Source organism: Symsagittifera roscoffensis, chromosome 7 (genome assembly GCF_963678635.1).
Source record: "Symsagittifera roscoffensis chromosome 7, txSymRosc1.1, whole genome shotgun sequence".
NCBI lineage: Eukaryota > Metazoa > Xenacoelomorpha > Acoela > Convolutidae > Symsagittifera > Symsagittifera roscoffensis.
This window is the reverse complement of record NC_087068.1, coordinates 51,208,568-51,225,755: the sequence shown is the minus strand read 5'-3', so window position 1 is coordinate 51,225,755 and position 17,188 is coordinate 51,208,568. Positions and strand designations below refer to the sequence as shown.

The 17,188-nt window shown below is 38.5% G+C and overlaps 2 protein-coding genes across 4 annotated transcripts in view; one reads left to right on the top strand and one right to left on the bottom strand.

Moving 5' to 3' along the window:
- LOC134851329 (protein FAM227A-like) overlaps positions 1–8,831 on the bottom strand; it is a 37,676-nt gene extending 28,845 nt beyond the window's left edge. For all 3 annotated transcript variants that reach the window (XM_063867363.1, XM_063867365.1, XM_063867364.1), the window contains exons 1-2: positions 8,636–8,831; positions 8,039–8,220 (exon numbers count right to left, since the gene is read on the bottom strand). In XM_063867363.1, coding sequence (XP_063723433.1) covers positions 8,039–8,220; positions 8,636–8,721 — 268 coding nt within the window. In that variant the 5' untranslated portion in view covers positions 8,722–8,831. The remainder of the gene's footprint in view (positions 1–8,038; positions 8,221–8,635) is intronic.
- Positions 8,832–8,964: 133 nt separating this feature from the next.
- LOC134851479 (inositol oxygenase-like) lies at positions 8,965–10,119 on the top strand. The gene has a single exon (XM_063867586.1). The coding sequence runs from the start codon at positions 9,196–9,198 to the stop codon at positions 10,036–10,038; it is 843 nt and encodes a 280-aa protein (XP_063723656.1). The 5' UTR covers positions 8,965–9,195; the 3' UTR covers positions 10,039–10,119.
- Positions 10,120–17,188: the final 7,069 nt, after the last annotated feature.

The window sequence follows — 17,188 nt, the reverse complement described above, 5'->3', positions numbered from 1 at the left end:
GTATTGGTAATATTGTAGCGTTGGTTTCGCAATAGCCTAAAAGTCCTAAAGGTAATGTTACTTGGTAAGGTGTATTGTTGTATACATGTAAGGAAATAATATCTGAATTCGAATTTTTCAAATATTTTATGGATGAGATTGTGATTTTGAAAAACTTATGAATAGGTTTGAATTCAAAATCTGACATATAAAATTTTTGTTTGTTTTGTTTTTTATCATATTGGTGAACTTGTTTGATTGAAAAATTATAGATGTTTCCTGATAGTGGTTTCAAGTGTTTTATTGCTGGTTATATATTGGGTAAAATTTTGAAAAAAATGGTGGTTGTTTATTTAATCTTTGAAAAAATGTTAGGGATGTGTCTTTTGTTTTTGTATATTTATCTTTGATTAATATTTTACTATTCAAGATGTTGATTGTTGGTATATATTTAGAGATAAATGGTATTCCAATGATATTATGTTTAATATCAGTGATATGGAATATTTGTTTAAATGGTTTGGTTAAAATTTTGTTTTGCTCCATTGTTCTTGTGGGGAGAAGAAATAATTGAATTTTTCCGTAGTTTATTAATGTTGATCCTTGTGCTGTTGCTAGTTTGCTGGAGGTTTCAAGAGGTGTTAGCTTTGGGTGTAAGGTTTTTATTTCATTCCATGTGGGAATGTTTATTATATTTGATTCTGCTCCTGAATCAATTAAAAAATCAATTTCAAGATCTGGTGGTTGAAATTCTTTGCTTTTTGGGCTTTCCAAAAGAAATGGTGTTGTCCAAATTTTTTCTTTGGGTTGTTCTTTTTGTATGTTTTGATAGATGTGATTTCTATTCAAGCATTTTGTTTTTTCTTTCTCATTGGTTTGGTTTGTAGTGTTAATTTCATTAGTTTTTTGTGTCGTCGGTGTGGAATGGACGGGTTCAATATAATAATTGTGAAGGAGTTCTGATTGATTCTCATATATGTGTGATGAAAAAGGTTCTTCATATATAACAGGTTCATAGTCATTTTCGACTTTTATCATGTTGATGGAGAGAGTGTTTTCTGCATCGCTTTCTGAATCTGATGATTCACAGTTTATTTGGTTGAGTTGTAACGTATCAGTTACTGTGTCATCAATACCTGGAGGGTCTGATGTTGTTTCTGGATTAGATTGTACTTGATTAATATGTCTTTGATGTTTAGGTGTACTACTTCTGTGGCGATTATTAGAATTATTATAGTTATTATTATTCCGGTGTGGTGATTGGGAATAATTTCTATAACGATTATTATAACTTGAGTGTCGATTTTGTGAATTATTTCGCGATCTGTTTTGGTAATTAGTGTTTGGTCTGTTATAGTTCGATCTATTATATGAGTTATTCCTTGATTGATTGTTCGGGTAATTCTGGTTTCGGTTGTTTGAATAACTTCTATTCCGATTATTTGAGTAGTTTCTATTCCTATTGTATGATGAATTTCGTGATTGATTGTTTGGATAATAATTATTTCTTGATTGGGAATTAGATCTAGAAACAAATCGTTGTGTATTTGAATGTGATCTGGAGTAGTTATTTCGACTATTTGGTCTATTGTAGTGATTTTGTGATGAATTATGCGTGTTTCTTCGTTCTGGTGATCTTCCTCTATAACTTGAGTTATATGGTGATTGATTTCTTGTATAATTTGTATTGTTCGGGAGTGGTTTTCCTGAACTGTTGTTGCTGTAGACTGTTTTGTTCGGTAGATTTTGATCTTTTTTCATGTATTGATAGAATGATTTATTTGGTTCTTTATATTTTTGAGGTTTATTTTGATTGTCTTGCTGTTTTTGTCTACATTCAGAAATACTATGTCCGTATCGTCGGCAATAATTACACCATTTTTTGAAAGATGGTTTGCCTTTAAAGTTTGGGTGTTTTTCGTAAATATTGAGTATTTCAGTGATTTTTTCAACGAGATCTGTATCTGATTCTTGTATATTGTTTATATTTGTGGAAGCTGTTTCAATTCTGTTAACGTATTGTAATTTCAGATTTTCCGTTTCTTCGAGTTTCATTGTGATTTCTGCTTGTTCTAGTTTGTCTACTAGTTTTCGAAAAACTAAATCGGGTTCTCGAATTGACGAAGGATGGGATGCTCTCTTTTTTATTGCTATTTTCCTTAATTGTGGTGTTAAGGTCATCATTAAGATTTCTGTCATCTTTGTGTTTTTATAGTCATGTGTATTTAATGAATATGCTTTTCGAACTAGTGTTTCGATTCGTACTGCTAATTGCTTGATGGTTTCGTTTGGTAATCTGCGAATTTCATTACATAAAACTCTTTGTTGTTGTTTGTTTCTTTCGGAGTCAAACATTTTTGAAAATTCTTGTGTAAATCTTTTCCAATTTGATTTTATTTCTATAGGCAATACTGAAAACCATTTTTGGGCTGCGCCATCTAGAGTTGTTTGTATTAACGCTGTGCGTCGATGTATCCAGTTTTGATGTAGTGGCGTATTAATTGGTTCAGGTCCTATATTTAAAATCAAATTTGCTGTGACTGCATTTAAATAGTCTTCTACAGAATATTCAGGGTCTGTTCCTGTGAATACCATTAAAGGTTTATTTGATGTTATTGATGATCCACCCATAAGGTATGGATTCATCGTCATTTGTAATGATTCTGCTGCATTTGGCATTTGAGAAAAATTTGAAAGTTGATTTCTTGTTATTTCGTGTTGTTGAAGATAATATGGGAGTGGTATTTCATTTTGCATTTGTGCTGGTTGGTACGAGTTTGCAATCAATGGGTTTTGTTGCTGAATTGGTTGAAAAGATTTATTAATTGGGTTTTGTTGTTGAATTGGTTGTTGAATTTGTGTATCTATTGGTTGTGGAGAAAAAATTCTATGATATGTATGTGGTTTCTGTATTCCTTGTCCACGATATTCTTGATTATAGGGTGTAAATATATCTGGTTGTAAGAAATCATCATCTGAGGATAAGTAATCCATTTGATAAGATGTTTGTTTTTTATTTTTATTTTGTTGAAAAAATGGATAGTTTTCACTACGATCCTGTGGAGGATGTAAATTTGTTTGGAAATTTACTGAATTAGGTGGTGCCATTGGGTTATCCCAGTTTCGAGATCTTGTATAATTACTAAAATTTTTTCGTGGTTGATAACTTGTTTTTGATGGATGTGTGTAATTATAATTATGGTCTGCAAAGTTGTTTCTAGTGAACGTTTTGCGTGTTTTTGGCGGTATTGTCATGGGTCTGTATGTTTGGTAATCCATGTGTGAATATTTTGGAGCAACCGAAGGTTTAACGGTTGATTGTAATGTTACCTGTGTTTGTGAAGAATTTGTATTTCTTGGTGTTGTTAAGTTTGGACGTATTGGTGAAATACTTTGTTGTGTAGTTGTTGTGTGTACGATTTCTTCATTTATGAAGTGTGATGGTGTCTGGATATCTTGTTGAGTAAGATTCCTAGTTCCATTGAGGTTTTCATTATGTATGACTGTAGAGTTTAAACTATTAGTTTGCATATCGGGTAAAAATGTATTATAGTTTAATGGTGTTGCATCAATGGTTAATGGTATTACTCGTACATAATCTCTTACATAAGATATCGTACTTATTGCTTGACTTGAGATTGATTGTGGGAAGTTTATGAATGCGGGATGAGACCATTCGGGGTCCCAAACATAGTCTGATTGTTCTGTGATGGCAGTATCATCGTTGGAGTTTTGGGGTCTAAAGTTTTTTCTTGCTTGTGAAATTAAATCAATATTATGTGTGAAATAATCTATTATGAACCATGCCAAGATTTTTTGTAAGTCGTGTTTTGTATGTTGTGAAACTTCAACTTTCGTGAAATTTTCTTTAATTATATTTAGAAAACTAGAGAGTAGTGTGATTTCATGTCGTACTCTTATATGTTTAGATGTTTCTGTCGGTGAGACATTTGGTATCTGTATTTCGTTTTCTAATATCGAGATATAACTATGTATTATCGCAAAAACTTCATTGATGAATATGGAGTTTGCTCTTTGTGAGTTATGATATTGGATGCTTTTTATATATTCTGAGAATATTTTTGAGAATTCTAAATCAAGGTCGTCTGTTTGAATTATATATTTACTGTGATTCTGGTTTGGTGAGCTGAATTCTATGGAGTAGATTCCGTATTGTTGTGTTAGGTTACATATATCTTATAGATAGTGATCGATAATTTGTCTTTTGATTTTTACATCTGGGAACTCTGTTTTACATGGACTGATTCCGGGTTCAAACAAATTTAAGAGTAAATTTTTGCAGAATATATGCTGTCCTCTATCAGTGGTTGCGTCTACGATAAAGGGGAAAATATCATCATCATCTGGACTTTCTTCACCTGGGGTGTGCGTTGAGCTCATTTTTTCGTTCGATGACTGTTAATATGTAATTATCAATGTGTCTAATTGGTTGATTCCAATTGTATAAATGTACTGGTTTGTGTTTATACTGCTTTTTTATTCTTCTTTTTCCTCTTTTTGATGACTTTGAAGTTGTTTCTGAGTCAGAGAAATATAATTGATCGTGAATTGGGCAATTTTTATCTATTGATTCTTTTAGTTTATAAAGTTCGTCTAAACTGTTGGTTTCTGATTCTGAAAATGAGTTTCGATTTTTTGAAAATCTTTTTCGTGTTATTTGTCTTTGTTTAGTTAGTATTTTTCTCTTTAATGTTTGTCATTTTGTTCTAATGTATCCAACTGTTTGTGTATGAGGTGTGATTACAAGGTCGTATTTTTTGTTATTTATTTCACAATTGTGTAAAACGATTGTTTGTTTATTTCCTAGGTTTTTAAATGACATAAGGTTTAGGATGACGGATGCAAAAGGTTGTTAAATGATTTCTATTTGCTTAAACTGTTAGTCCTTACGATTTTTTGTTAGCCTAACCTGGGTCTATTTGTTCAGGGTTGGGGAGAAAAGTATATCGATTCCGAAGAATGATTTTATACTTTCTCGTGGTTAGTATAAGCTAAGGTGTTAACTTACTTAATCTTACTTAAGGGTAGTGATTGTGTTCAGGGTTGGAGAATAGTAAATCGATCCACAGGGTTCAGGTATAATTAGAACGCGAGTAGTTCGTTAGATACTATTTTAAACTTACTAAGTCTAAGATTTATCCTGGGTCTGGTAAGAGGGGGGATCAAGTGAAGGATGAATAACCGAAGTTCTTCACTGTTTATCCTAATTTGAATGATTAGTTTTGTTCAAAAATTTCTATTAGTCCTGGGTTTTTAGAAAGGGTTGGATAGTGAATCGACGTTTGAGGTCGTTAGACACTCGTTTAAGTGGGTGGGGGAGAACAAAGTTGTTCTTTTTGATCCAAGGATAGGCCTTGATGATCAAGTTTTAAATTTAATTAAATAGAAAATGATTTAAGATCCAAGGATAAGCCTTGATGATCTGATTTTAAAATTAAGTGAATTTAAGTTTAAAATGGTTTAAATTTGTGTAAAGAATAGATTTAGTATTTTTATGATATTAGTGAGCTTATGATTGCTGTTATGTTTAGGCGATGAAGCTGGAACAACAGGATGATTTATAATTACTAATCATTTATTGTCATGCTACTAATTTTTATTTTGATTTTTCAATAAATATTTTTCAAACATGTTTTGTATATTACTGCAGAATTTTGGAAAACGATCTGAGATCTTTTTATCAATCGTTATTGTATATTAATAATTTTGTTTAGCGCCTGAAATGATTTTGAAGATTGACTTCAAAATTTTATGTTTGCAAATGAAAATCTAAATTCATTGCTAATAGTATTCTAAATACAAAAGTTTGTTCTGGCTTTTGCCGAACTATCATATAACTATATGGTAAGTTTCTGCTTTGTCGTATGTCGTCTCTGGTTCGAGGTCTTCTTCCAATTCCGGGTAGTTCTGTTATCGTTCGGAATATTGGCTCTGATCTATTGAGTCGTAGAGACATTTCGATTAAATTATTGTCGTATAACATTTTGTAAATGTTTTGTCTAATTTCTAATCTATTATTGGTTAATGCTAAGCTATTAAGGTCTTGTTCGAGACTTATGGTCGCACCAGATGAGTTATGACCGAAGTGTATAACTCATAGAGTAATTTCGGATAGGGTACACCGTCTGCTCGTCACGCTATCTTATTTTCCGCCGGATAGATTCGTGCAACTTCTTAGTCTAATACCGATCCTAATCTTACTCTTATACTATCTAGTCTCAGGTTGTTTAACTAGTCTCTGCTAGGCTCAATAGATCTAGGGTATACTGGTTTATTGCGGTTGCTGAAGTACTCGGGAGAGTTCAACTAATTTCTAAGTTAAATTCAAATCTCTCTGGTGCTGAAATTACAAGTAATTTCAGCACTTACAAATAAGTGGATTGTTAGTTAGATGGATCATGATTGGTTAATATTAAATACTTTACATTGGTAAAATATCTAATTTATCCAATCATAAAATGTAGTTTAGATCAGGTTCCAACAGACAGCAGAGATTTTTTATTCTGACTTTTTGAAGAAAGTGAGGAATATAACGCTAGGGGTGTTTTTTTTCATTCAGACCAATTTTCGAAATAATATTTGACCACTAGGGGAATCTATTGCTTGCTCTTCTTGAGCTTCGAGGGTTGCGCCCACCACTATACTAACGTCATGCTTCGGTCGCTCTGAAACAAGTCTAACTAAACTGCTCGTTTAATACTTTGAGGCTGAAATGCTGTAACGCGAATTATTTATGCTTGCCGAATTATATCGAACTACAAAATCGTAAGAATAGGTTGCGGCAATATTACCTGCAGAAGCAAACTAGAGGACAAAATTCATTGCAAGCTTACGTTTTTTCTCTGAAAATTCCAAATATCAAGGACCTTTTTGGACAATGTCTAGAATTTCAACAAAATTTCTACATCGATCGCCAGCAAACTGAATTGAGGCAAGCTAGTTGGTCTTTTTGTCCATTTCCACTCACCAAAAACTTTTCTTTTTCGCAACTTCACAACTTTTCCTTTTCGCATTAAAAACAACTTTAAAATATGAGAAAAAAAAATGCCCCAGCACATATTGTTGCTCGACCTGGTCATATTCCATAAGAAATTTGGCTGAGAACGATCTAGATATTTGGCGAATCTATTCTGCTAGCAGCTGCTGCTTAAACTGAAAGACTGCTCGTATGAAGTCGTGGCTATGAGGTCGTAGCATTTTTTTTTTCATTTTTATGCTAGTTTCAATTAAAATTTTAAAATTACTCCCCCCGACCCGATATGTTAAATTAAAGAATTCGTAACAAAAGGCAATTTTTTGCATTTTTATGCTAGTTTCATTTAACACTACCTCCCCTCCCCCCTCCCCGTGCTAGGTTAAATTAAAAATGGTTTATTTAGCATCTAGTACTAAAAAGAGCAAATTGCTTGCCTCTATCCAAATTGGAATATTTAATATGCCGCTTATTTAATAGGCCCAAATATATCGCGCTTTAATTATCCCAAACTGACCAAAATATCATTTTTTTTCTGCCCCATAACTTTGCCGAAAAATAGCAGCAGGTGAAATGCCGTTTTGATTTTGAGCGCATGACATTTTTGACATCAATCGACTTCAGAAGATATTTTTAAAGTCATCGTCAAAAATGGCTAGATCATAAGTCGAAATGTAACGGGAGAAACAACCACTCCGAACACAATTATTCAGCCATTTTCTTCGGAACAATAATCTAGGAATCAGCTTAAAAAACTTTCTTACTTAATGCCAAATTGTTGGCAATATCCTTTTCGGTCACCGAAGTTTAACGAAGATAATTAACCTGAAATTGCTCGTTTTGACATCAACACCAAATTTCACTCATTTGGGTTATACAAAAAACTTGTTTCTGTGCACACAAAAATCGATTTCAACTAAAAGCATCTTTATTCGACTGATTAAGTTGCTGAAAGATCGATTAACTCTCCAATATTGCTCTCAATTTGGTATTAACAATGAAACTGGAAACTCCGCAGTTCCTGAACCTTGACCAAAATCTTGTTAACGATCAATATAATAATACCTTTTACGTGGCCCAGAATAGTTCCAGGGATAACATGCTCTCCCTTCCTAGCTACTGCGTTCACACTCTTAACAGACGAGCCTTTAGCACTACTGCTCGCATTTGTCTTCGAAGTGTCTTTTTCATCCTCTGAACCAGAAGCCCCGCTGTCGTCGGAGTCTTCGATCAACTTGCTGCGGTACCTCAAAACGAACAACTTTTCAATTAAAAATATTATCTTAAGCTAATCCTCACTTCTGGAAAACTAACACGCCCTATTCTTGTGGCAAATATTTCCTAAGGTTCTCTCCTTTCGTACTATTTAACAATAGCCGTCTGACTTAAATTTTTCTACAGACGCCTTTGGTTACAATGTCAGCTTTTTCGGTCAGAAGCACTCCGGAAAAACATTTTTTTTTCGGGAAAAAAGAAAACTACAAAAAGAGCTCAAAAACTAGAGTTTTGCCAAAATTGTTCTGCTGTGCAGATTTCTCTACTAAATATGGTCAATCTAGGATTACGTCAGAGCTCATACTGTCTAAAATACAAAAAGGTCGAAAAAGGGGTTCTTCTGCTACTTTCAATTTATGGATAATTCAACACATTGAACTGATTTACTTAGCAAATTCTCCCAAATGCTGATTGAAATTCCGTATTTTATTCGACAGCACCGTCTGATCAACAGGCGTCAGAACTCTCGCCATAATTAATTGTCGATTTCTTAAATTAAGTCCTCTTTGAATAATTCATTTTCCATTTTTGAGGGTGCCAGTTTACTTTTCGGAGAGACGAACATTCGGCTAACAGCATATACACTTCTGAAATACCACGCGACCTCACATCATTAATTAGGGGAATAATAGACAAAGCAACAAGATTAATGATAGTAAATTTACTCGAACTAGTACGCGCCACTAAAGTCATCTGACAGTTCAACTGGCGTGTTTTACCTAATTACCATGCGAGAAAGCCAGTACAAATAAGCTGTTTTTGATTATTCGGCTTATCACACATCAAGAATCCCAAATGAGTACATCTCCCGCCAAAATCATTTAAAGTAAACGACTTCGGTTCAGCGAGCACTTCATTTAGATTTCAACTTCAACTTCGCTAAATCTTTCAAAAATAAAATAGAGCTAACAAAAACACCCCCGACAAAACTTTCATACGTAGCCAAAATGAAAACAGTCTTCATGGATGATTTATCTGAAATTTTGCACGGCGAAGGGGCCACTACATTTCGAAACTTTTCAAACGAGGAAACCGAAATCGCAGCTCGAGTCAAGCGCACATACTTCGAAATGCATACTTTTCAAACGGTGGATTTTGTTCGAGGACAACATAAAAAGTGGTTGCAATTTAATCACGCCGAGCTGACGATCATGGAAGCATTAGACATTCTGAATAACATAATTGATGAAAGCGACCCCGATACTGATGTGCCAAACATAGTTCATGCTTTTCAAACTGCCGAGCGTATCAGAGCTGATCATCCAGATAAACCCTGGTTCCAGCTGACTGGATTGATTCATGACATTGGAAAAATTCTTGCGTTCTATGACGAACCACATTGGTCTGTTTGTGGCGACACCTTCCCAGTGGGTTGTTTGCCCGATAGAAGTATTGCATTCGGAATCGAGAGCTTCGAACACAATCGAGACATGGGAAACCCAAATTATGCTTCAGAGTTCGGACAGTACGAAGCCAACTGTGGTTTAGGAAATCTAATGATGTCATGGGGCCACGATGAATACTTCTACCAAGTTCTTCGTCACAATGGATGCACTTTGCCACAACAGGCTATGGATATAATACGGTTCCATTCTTTCTACCCATGGCACGACTCGGGAGCTTACAGGCATTTAACAACAGCCGACGATGAAGAGATTCTGCAATGGACAAAAGAATTCAATAAATACGATCTTTACAGCAAATCTGACAATCTTCCCGATATCCATGCCCTGAAAACATATTACCAAAACTTGATCGATCAATACTGCCCCGGAAAACTTAGATTTTAAGCCAACACATAAATTTTCTAAAGCAATTTGGTATCGTAAACTTAGAGCAAGAACTCCATAGTTAGTAAATACTGAGTTATTACAAACTATTATAATTAAATTTTCAAAACAAATATCTCAACTAAAGATTGGCGGAAATTATGTCAAAACTACAGCAAAGTACATTTTTTCTCGCGGCTGTAGATAGCTCAGAGCAAACTGGTAGGTTGATTAATGCTGGTATGTGCCCTATCCAGCTTGTGCACGACCGTACTTAAACGGAAGGGCCCCTTTTAAAATTAATTTTTCCCCGAAGAATTTTTTTCGTGAAGAATTTTTTCCCGAACAACTCGGACATAAAAAAAGCTATGGTCCATACATTTCCTTTTTTCATTTCAATTTAGCGAAAACATTCTCTCTCTACTTCGCGACAATAACCTCTTTAATTTTTTTCACATATGTGGTAATCAAAAAAAGTAAAAGCAACACATATTTCTTTAATCTTAAAAAACGTTTTACAGAAGTTATAAACTTAGCTAAGTGACAAATAAACGAAAAACTTCAATTAGACTGAGAAAATACATCTTGTTTCAAAGCTCGAAATGTTTCAAATAAATTTTAAATCAGTCAAGGGAAATTGGTTTATTTTTCATCAGAAGATACATGCATCTGCGCATGTAAACAGGCGCGTAGTGCGGGGACCGATCCTGGTTACGTAGCAGTATTTAGCCAACCGCGTATTCAGACACTGTATTAACCAATCAGAATATAGAAAAGGAAGATAAGAAATTCATTTTTTCCTTGTCTCGATTCTGATTGGTTAAAAAATTGTCTGAACACGCGGTTGTCTAAACACAGACCGCACTACCCAATCGTTAAGCAGATAAATCTATTAACATAGAAAGTGCTTATTGAGTCTTTTAGCAGACTTTGATTGACAGGCAGTAAGCTGAGGCTGGGGCGCCAGTGAGTCTGGGTTGAGCATCATTACTTCACATTTTGTAAACAAAATTTGCCGTCATTTTTTGGCGTGTTGAATTGCAGCGCAGAGGAGCAAGCGGTCGATAATAGCAAATGCCGCGACTCTAGAATCGAGTAAATAATAAAATCAAAGCAACTCTAGATGCTTCAGGAAAAAATCAGTTTAAATTCAAGTAGTTTTGTAGTCTGGACCATTGGGTCGCTTGACTCGTTGACCTGCCCCTCATCATTTTTTTTCAATCTTAGAAAACGTTTTACAGAAGTTATAAACTTAGCTAGTTGACAAATTGAAAGTATATAAATTAAATTGATTTAAAATGAGAAAAAACATCTTCAAATATTGAATTGTTTCAAACAAATTTTACATCAGTCAAAGGATATTGGTGTAACTTTCGCCCAAATACTACACAGCGACGGAGCGTAGAAAAAGTACCTATTAACGACTGGCAGGCGTCAGTTACCTTAATCCTACTCGTTTTTCACCGTCTCGACCTTGCCAGTTGATTTTCTGGTCTGTTTAGGGCTAAGTAAAAAGTTACTATTTTTAGGCCATCAGTCAAACGACTTTTGATCAGCTTTCGTTTACATGCGAACACAACCACATAGCTGAGTCTCGGATCCTCAGACTACGTGATTGCCATTGAAAACACGGCTCGAACAACCTATTTTAATATGTTTTTGTGTGACAGTTCATATTAAATCCATTGGAGATGGATTGACCCTTTCCTCTTTCTAGCTACTCATATTCTAAAATATCAAAAATTACCGGTGTTAATTCAGAGTTCTACGACATCCAAGTAGCTACAAAGTCAGTTTTATATAGTCCCTTCACATACAACAGTCTCTGGGGGACCAAGCCTCCGCTCCCGTAATCTTCCCGAGATAACACTTTTATCTCTCCCAATTTGTGGCACGGGAGGGTTCCGTGGAATATTCCTTCCCCACTGAAGCTTCCTTCTCCACTAATATCCACTGCTAAGAGTCTTATCGTGTGTTGTTGCCACGATAAGAGGCTTCGTATTTCTCGTCTCTTGTGCGACCGTTTTCCACAATAATTATCGTTGTTCTGTTTTTTCGTCCTTTTCCGTCAAAACGGCCGTCTTTTTCTATTTCTCAGAATTATTCACTCTTCGATCGAACTTTTAAAAATAAAAATTCTAGAATATTCCTACCCTCCTTCGCAATAATTTTTCGTAACTAAGGCCTTTATTCATTTTCTTTCGTGTCGCCGGAAGGTTGCGCTGTGCCTTTCTGGCAGAATGGCACATACTCCCCGGACAAGTCCCCATCAATGTCCCTGTTGATCGCATAACACCGGGTTATCGTCAAGTAGTGTTCCAGTTCTCTGTAATCAATCTTACAAATCGCATAAGAATATGAATTTTATCTACTCCACCTCAACTCACTACGTGTTCACAAATGGCATCGTACTACATCTCACTGCCTTTCAACATTTTCACACAATTTGCACCATGAGGAGTGTCCTAGATAAAATTTCTTTTCTGACTATTTACGTCACTTGCCATTAAACTTCTTTTCGCTCTTTGTGATTAAAAGGTTGGGACGTGGCAGGGCCACGCACCCGTTAAAATTAACTTAACGTCACTCACCAAGTATAATCAGTTATTTATGCAGTCCTTTCAATATTAAAACTAAGAAACTCTGTGGCTAGGAAAGTTATTGAGTTACTCACCATTCTCGAGCGAGTTTACTCAAACTTACCATGTCGCCACACAGTGAAAATGTGTCTTACACAGGTTAAAAACTTCAGTCGTGTTTAAATAGGTAAATATACTCACCTATGTTCTATATATATACATAAGTAGTATAACTAAAATTTTCTTTCAAAAATTTAAACAATTGCAACAATTTTCAAAGTTTGGTTTGACCAAACTGAATCAAAACAAAAAGTTTAGCAAGTTCAATAATCAAACTTGGTTGATTGGTTTAAGTTTTAAAACACAAAGACAATCAAGTTTTTTCTCCCTCTCTTCTTTTCTTGCTCACGTCTTCACTTGTCCTCTTCGTTCCATCATCTTCATTCCATTGCTTCTCCATCCTGATCTTCAACTTCGCTGTCTTCTAGGACTTTCTCCAGCATGTCCATGGAGTTGCGGGCCGTGCCCCAACTCTCCTGTTCCAACAGCCTCGGTTTGCATCAAGGTAGCAGGTCCACATTCACCTTTTGCTCCCGGTTCCTGCAAAAGCTGTTGTGAAGACATAGGCTCACATTTCGTTCTAGGTCAGCTCTTAAGACCTGTTTCTTCTCATCTTCAGTTACACAAGGCACTCCAGCTACTCGCTTCACCGCCGTGGTGACCGCGTTTCTGTGCGTTAGGAATGCTCTCTTATAATCTCCCGGTCCTATATCTAGCTGGAAAGATTGATAGGCTTCCGTGTTCCTCGACATATGACGCTTCGCGCGTTCATACATTCATGACGTCATCACTGCACGGAATCAAGGCATCAACCTTTGCCTTGAACATATTCTTTCAATGGCTTTGGGTATTCTCAGAACCTTGCAGGTGGTTCTGAAAAGATCCAATTCACGACTCATCTTTACGTTGCTCAGCTGCTCAGGAGTCGGCACGGCCGTCTCCTGTTCACTTGTGTCCGCGTTAGCCTCCAACCATCTCACTGCCAGCATGGCACTAACCACCACGATTGACACCTGTTGATTCTGATCGGGCAACCCCGTAGAGTACAACTCCTCCACGTCCCATACTAGCATCAGATTCCCGCGTTTGGGGTACCATAACGTCTGCGCCAAGCAGTGGCAAGGATACTCCCCATGGGTTCTCACTATGTTTCTTTGGGTCCGATACCCTGAGGCTCCCAGCAACGGTTCCACCTCCATCAGAATTCTGTGTAAATCGTCTTTCTCTTCTATGGTGGGGAATTCAGTGGGTAACGCTCCACTCGCTTTCTGCTTCTGGAACTCACTCACATTACCTTCGTTCAATCTCAGGAACTCTTCACCCACTACGTCTTGCAACTCGCCTTCAGATCTCTTCGGGACTGCCCGAAAGATCTTCGCCAACAAATCATATGACCTCTCCGACATTCTGGCCAACCTCACGCACTTTGGCACCGAGAAAACTTGGTCAATCAACACCTGCTGCGTCCTCGCATCCATCACCACCATGTGTGTAGGATACCTACTATTGCAATATGGTGCGGAGCTTGAACCCACCAGATATTTTGAACCAGTAGGTTTATGATAGGCTTCACTATCCTTCAGATTCATTTCGTTCTCCAGAGCTTCTCGCCAGCCTCCGATCTTCTGCTCTGTCTGCAATGCTCCAGGGAATACTTCCACGCTGAGGGACGTCAGTTGCTCATGGGCGCGCTCCAGGCGCTCAAGCGATTCTATCGAACTCGTCATGCTACAAAATCCCAAGGCTGTGGTCAAGTTTACATCCGTCACCCCATGACAGTCCGCGACCAACTCCATGCCACTCTAATCCGACATGCTCAATCTTCCGTACAATCGTGCCAGTTGTCGATGCTGCTCGCTCAGCGTAATCAGGTAGTGCCCCAAGTTGCAAACATGTCCTTCCATCCCACTATGTTCAGCCAAGCATGTGCCTTGCTTCAACCAATTGCTCGATGGACTTTCCTCGGATAGCTCCGTGGACGGGTTGCTCTTCCGCTTCGTCATCCTCATGGCCAGCAGATGGTGTATCAAGGCCAGATCATGTAGACTCGCGTCATCATCCAGGTCTAACGTGATATCCGCCTTCATGTCCCAGATTAAACCGGCGTTAGGATGGGGACACCAAAAAGGCTTCATGAGTTCCCACATCGTTACTAGACTGGTTTTCAAGGGACCGTCCCAAGAACCACAATCAAAACTCACTTGCCCCTTTAGCTCGGGAACCGAGGGCTCGACCACTCGTTCTTCTAATATAATTCCCAGCTTGGGTTGTTCCACCATCAGCATTCGAGTTTCTTTAATCCGTTCAACCCAGAAATTGAGTACTATGACTTGCTCATAGTCGAAGTACGCTTCGCTGGCTTCTTCATTCACGAAGGGATTATACGCCATCCCCGGTATGCCAGACACATATTGGAACGACATCAGTTTCCCTAGTGTTGCAAAGTCTTCTGTCCCCTGACTGCTTCAATCAATTCCCGGCTCACTTTCAATTCTTTGTTGGAATATCTTCTCACTTCTTCCAACTTGCGATAGCTTTCCATGTCATTTGACTCCCTATTTGGTACAATCAACGGCATATCCTGATACAGTTCCAGTAGTGCCCTAAGGAAGTTTCTTTCGCAATCAACTCACTTTTGCCGAATGATCTTTATGCATTCTCCCAAAACAGGAGTGGGGATACGATCCACCATGAACCTGACAAAGCAAAGGGCAACCTTACGCTTAGCCCATGCTATCGCAGAATCGTCTTTTGAAATCAACTCTCGCAGAGCTTCCATCAACTCCAGCTCCTGTTCCCGTGATTTCGAATCATTACTGGCTTCATATTCCGCCTTCTTGATGCCCATCAAGCACCAAGCCAATCGTACTTGCAGATAAGTTCTCGTGCACGGATGAGCCAGGTACGCTGCCACCGTCGCAGGTGCATGCATCGTCTCGTCGAAGTATCTCTGGAGGGCCGCCCTCCGAGAAGTTTCTAGTAGTTTTTCCAATCCAATTTCGTTCGCTTCCGAGGACATTACCGTGCCGTATTCTTTCCGATTTAAGTTAGAATTCTCCGTAAGCCCTTTCAGATATTCCTGCATGGCTCGCTTCTCACTCCAAGCCATCAGGTGCCCTCTCGCGGAGTTCCTCGCTTTCAACATCTCCACATAACCCCCTGCTGGATCTCCCATGTGGACCGATTCCGGCACAGTGACTCGACTGTACTCGACCACGTCGAGTTGTCCTTCCAGTTTCAACTTGGCCATGTTGGTTCGCGAGGGCCTGTAATCTTCAAGTCCTCCAGATCCACACTGACTGATGATCTCCATCTCTAGCTTAGTGTCTGCCAGGGTTCGTGCTGTCTTCTTTGATTTCATGGCTGTCGTGGTCAGACCTGCCGAGAGCATAGGGGGTATCAGATTCTCTTTTTCTCCCCCGGTCAGCGTCGCACCATCTCCTTGCACGCTCTCGCCTGAACGACCTGCGCTCGTCAGAGAGGCCACCACTGCGCTGGCTTTTGACTTCACCACTCTGGGGCTTACGGCTCGACTTCCTGTCTTCCCTTTTAGTCGCTTCAACCCCTTTCTGGCTCGTCTAACGGGTAATTTCTTTGTGACCTGCTGATCATCGGCACTGTCTTCTGTAACTGACTCGGTCAGAACATCCGACTCCATGGAGTTCACTATTTTCTCCAGTACCTCACGCATGATGGGTTGGTTCAATCCCACCTTCATTATGGACTGCGTCCCATATCGTCGTATCACGTCCCATGACCTTTCCATGAAGTTCACTCGGCTCCAGGTTGCCCCTGTCTTGCCTTCTAGTTCACTTTGATATCTCTCCCATTCCTCTTCCGGTAGCGTACTCAGGAAGGATACCCACATTGACTCTTCGATTTTTCTCCTCCTCGGTGACTCATGGTGCAATCTTTGCGGATCCCTGCTTCGGCACTCTCTCGCCTGACTTATTGGGTCCATTGGGGATAAGTCGGCCGACGCCTCCTTTGTAGGGGACATGAAAGACGATGGCGTCATCAGCAATAGACTCCCATCGACTTCTTCATCGTCGTCTTCACTGAACCTGTATTCTATCAAGTCTCTCTCCAACGCTCCTAGATCCGTCTCACGATTGAGACCAGGTTGACATACAACACAGAATTCCTGTATGCCTTGACTTGCACGTCCGGGAACGCAAAAGACATCACCGGTCCATACACCACCGTCACGAATTCCCGCAGTCCGTGAATCAGAGCCAACGGATCTATCCGCATCATGACAGCCAAATCTGTCAGCAAGGGCATGCCACAATACTGCTTACACTCACCCGCATCCGTCGCCACCTTATTTTCTCCCGTGACGCTTCTGTTCTGTTGCAAGAGATATTGGAGCAGGAGAGTCCTCCAGTCTTTCATCTTCCTGAGCGAGGCGGTTTCCAACTGCGCGTTGAACTCACGACTTGTTCCCTGGAGTTGTTCAGGGTAACGCAACAGCACAAGCAAATCACCCAGTCGACCGTAGGTCATGGCAATCAGAGTCAGGAGTCCATCCA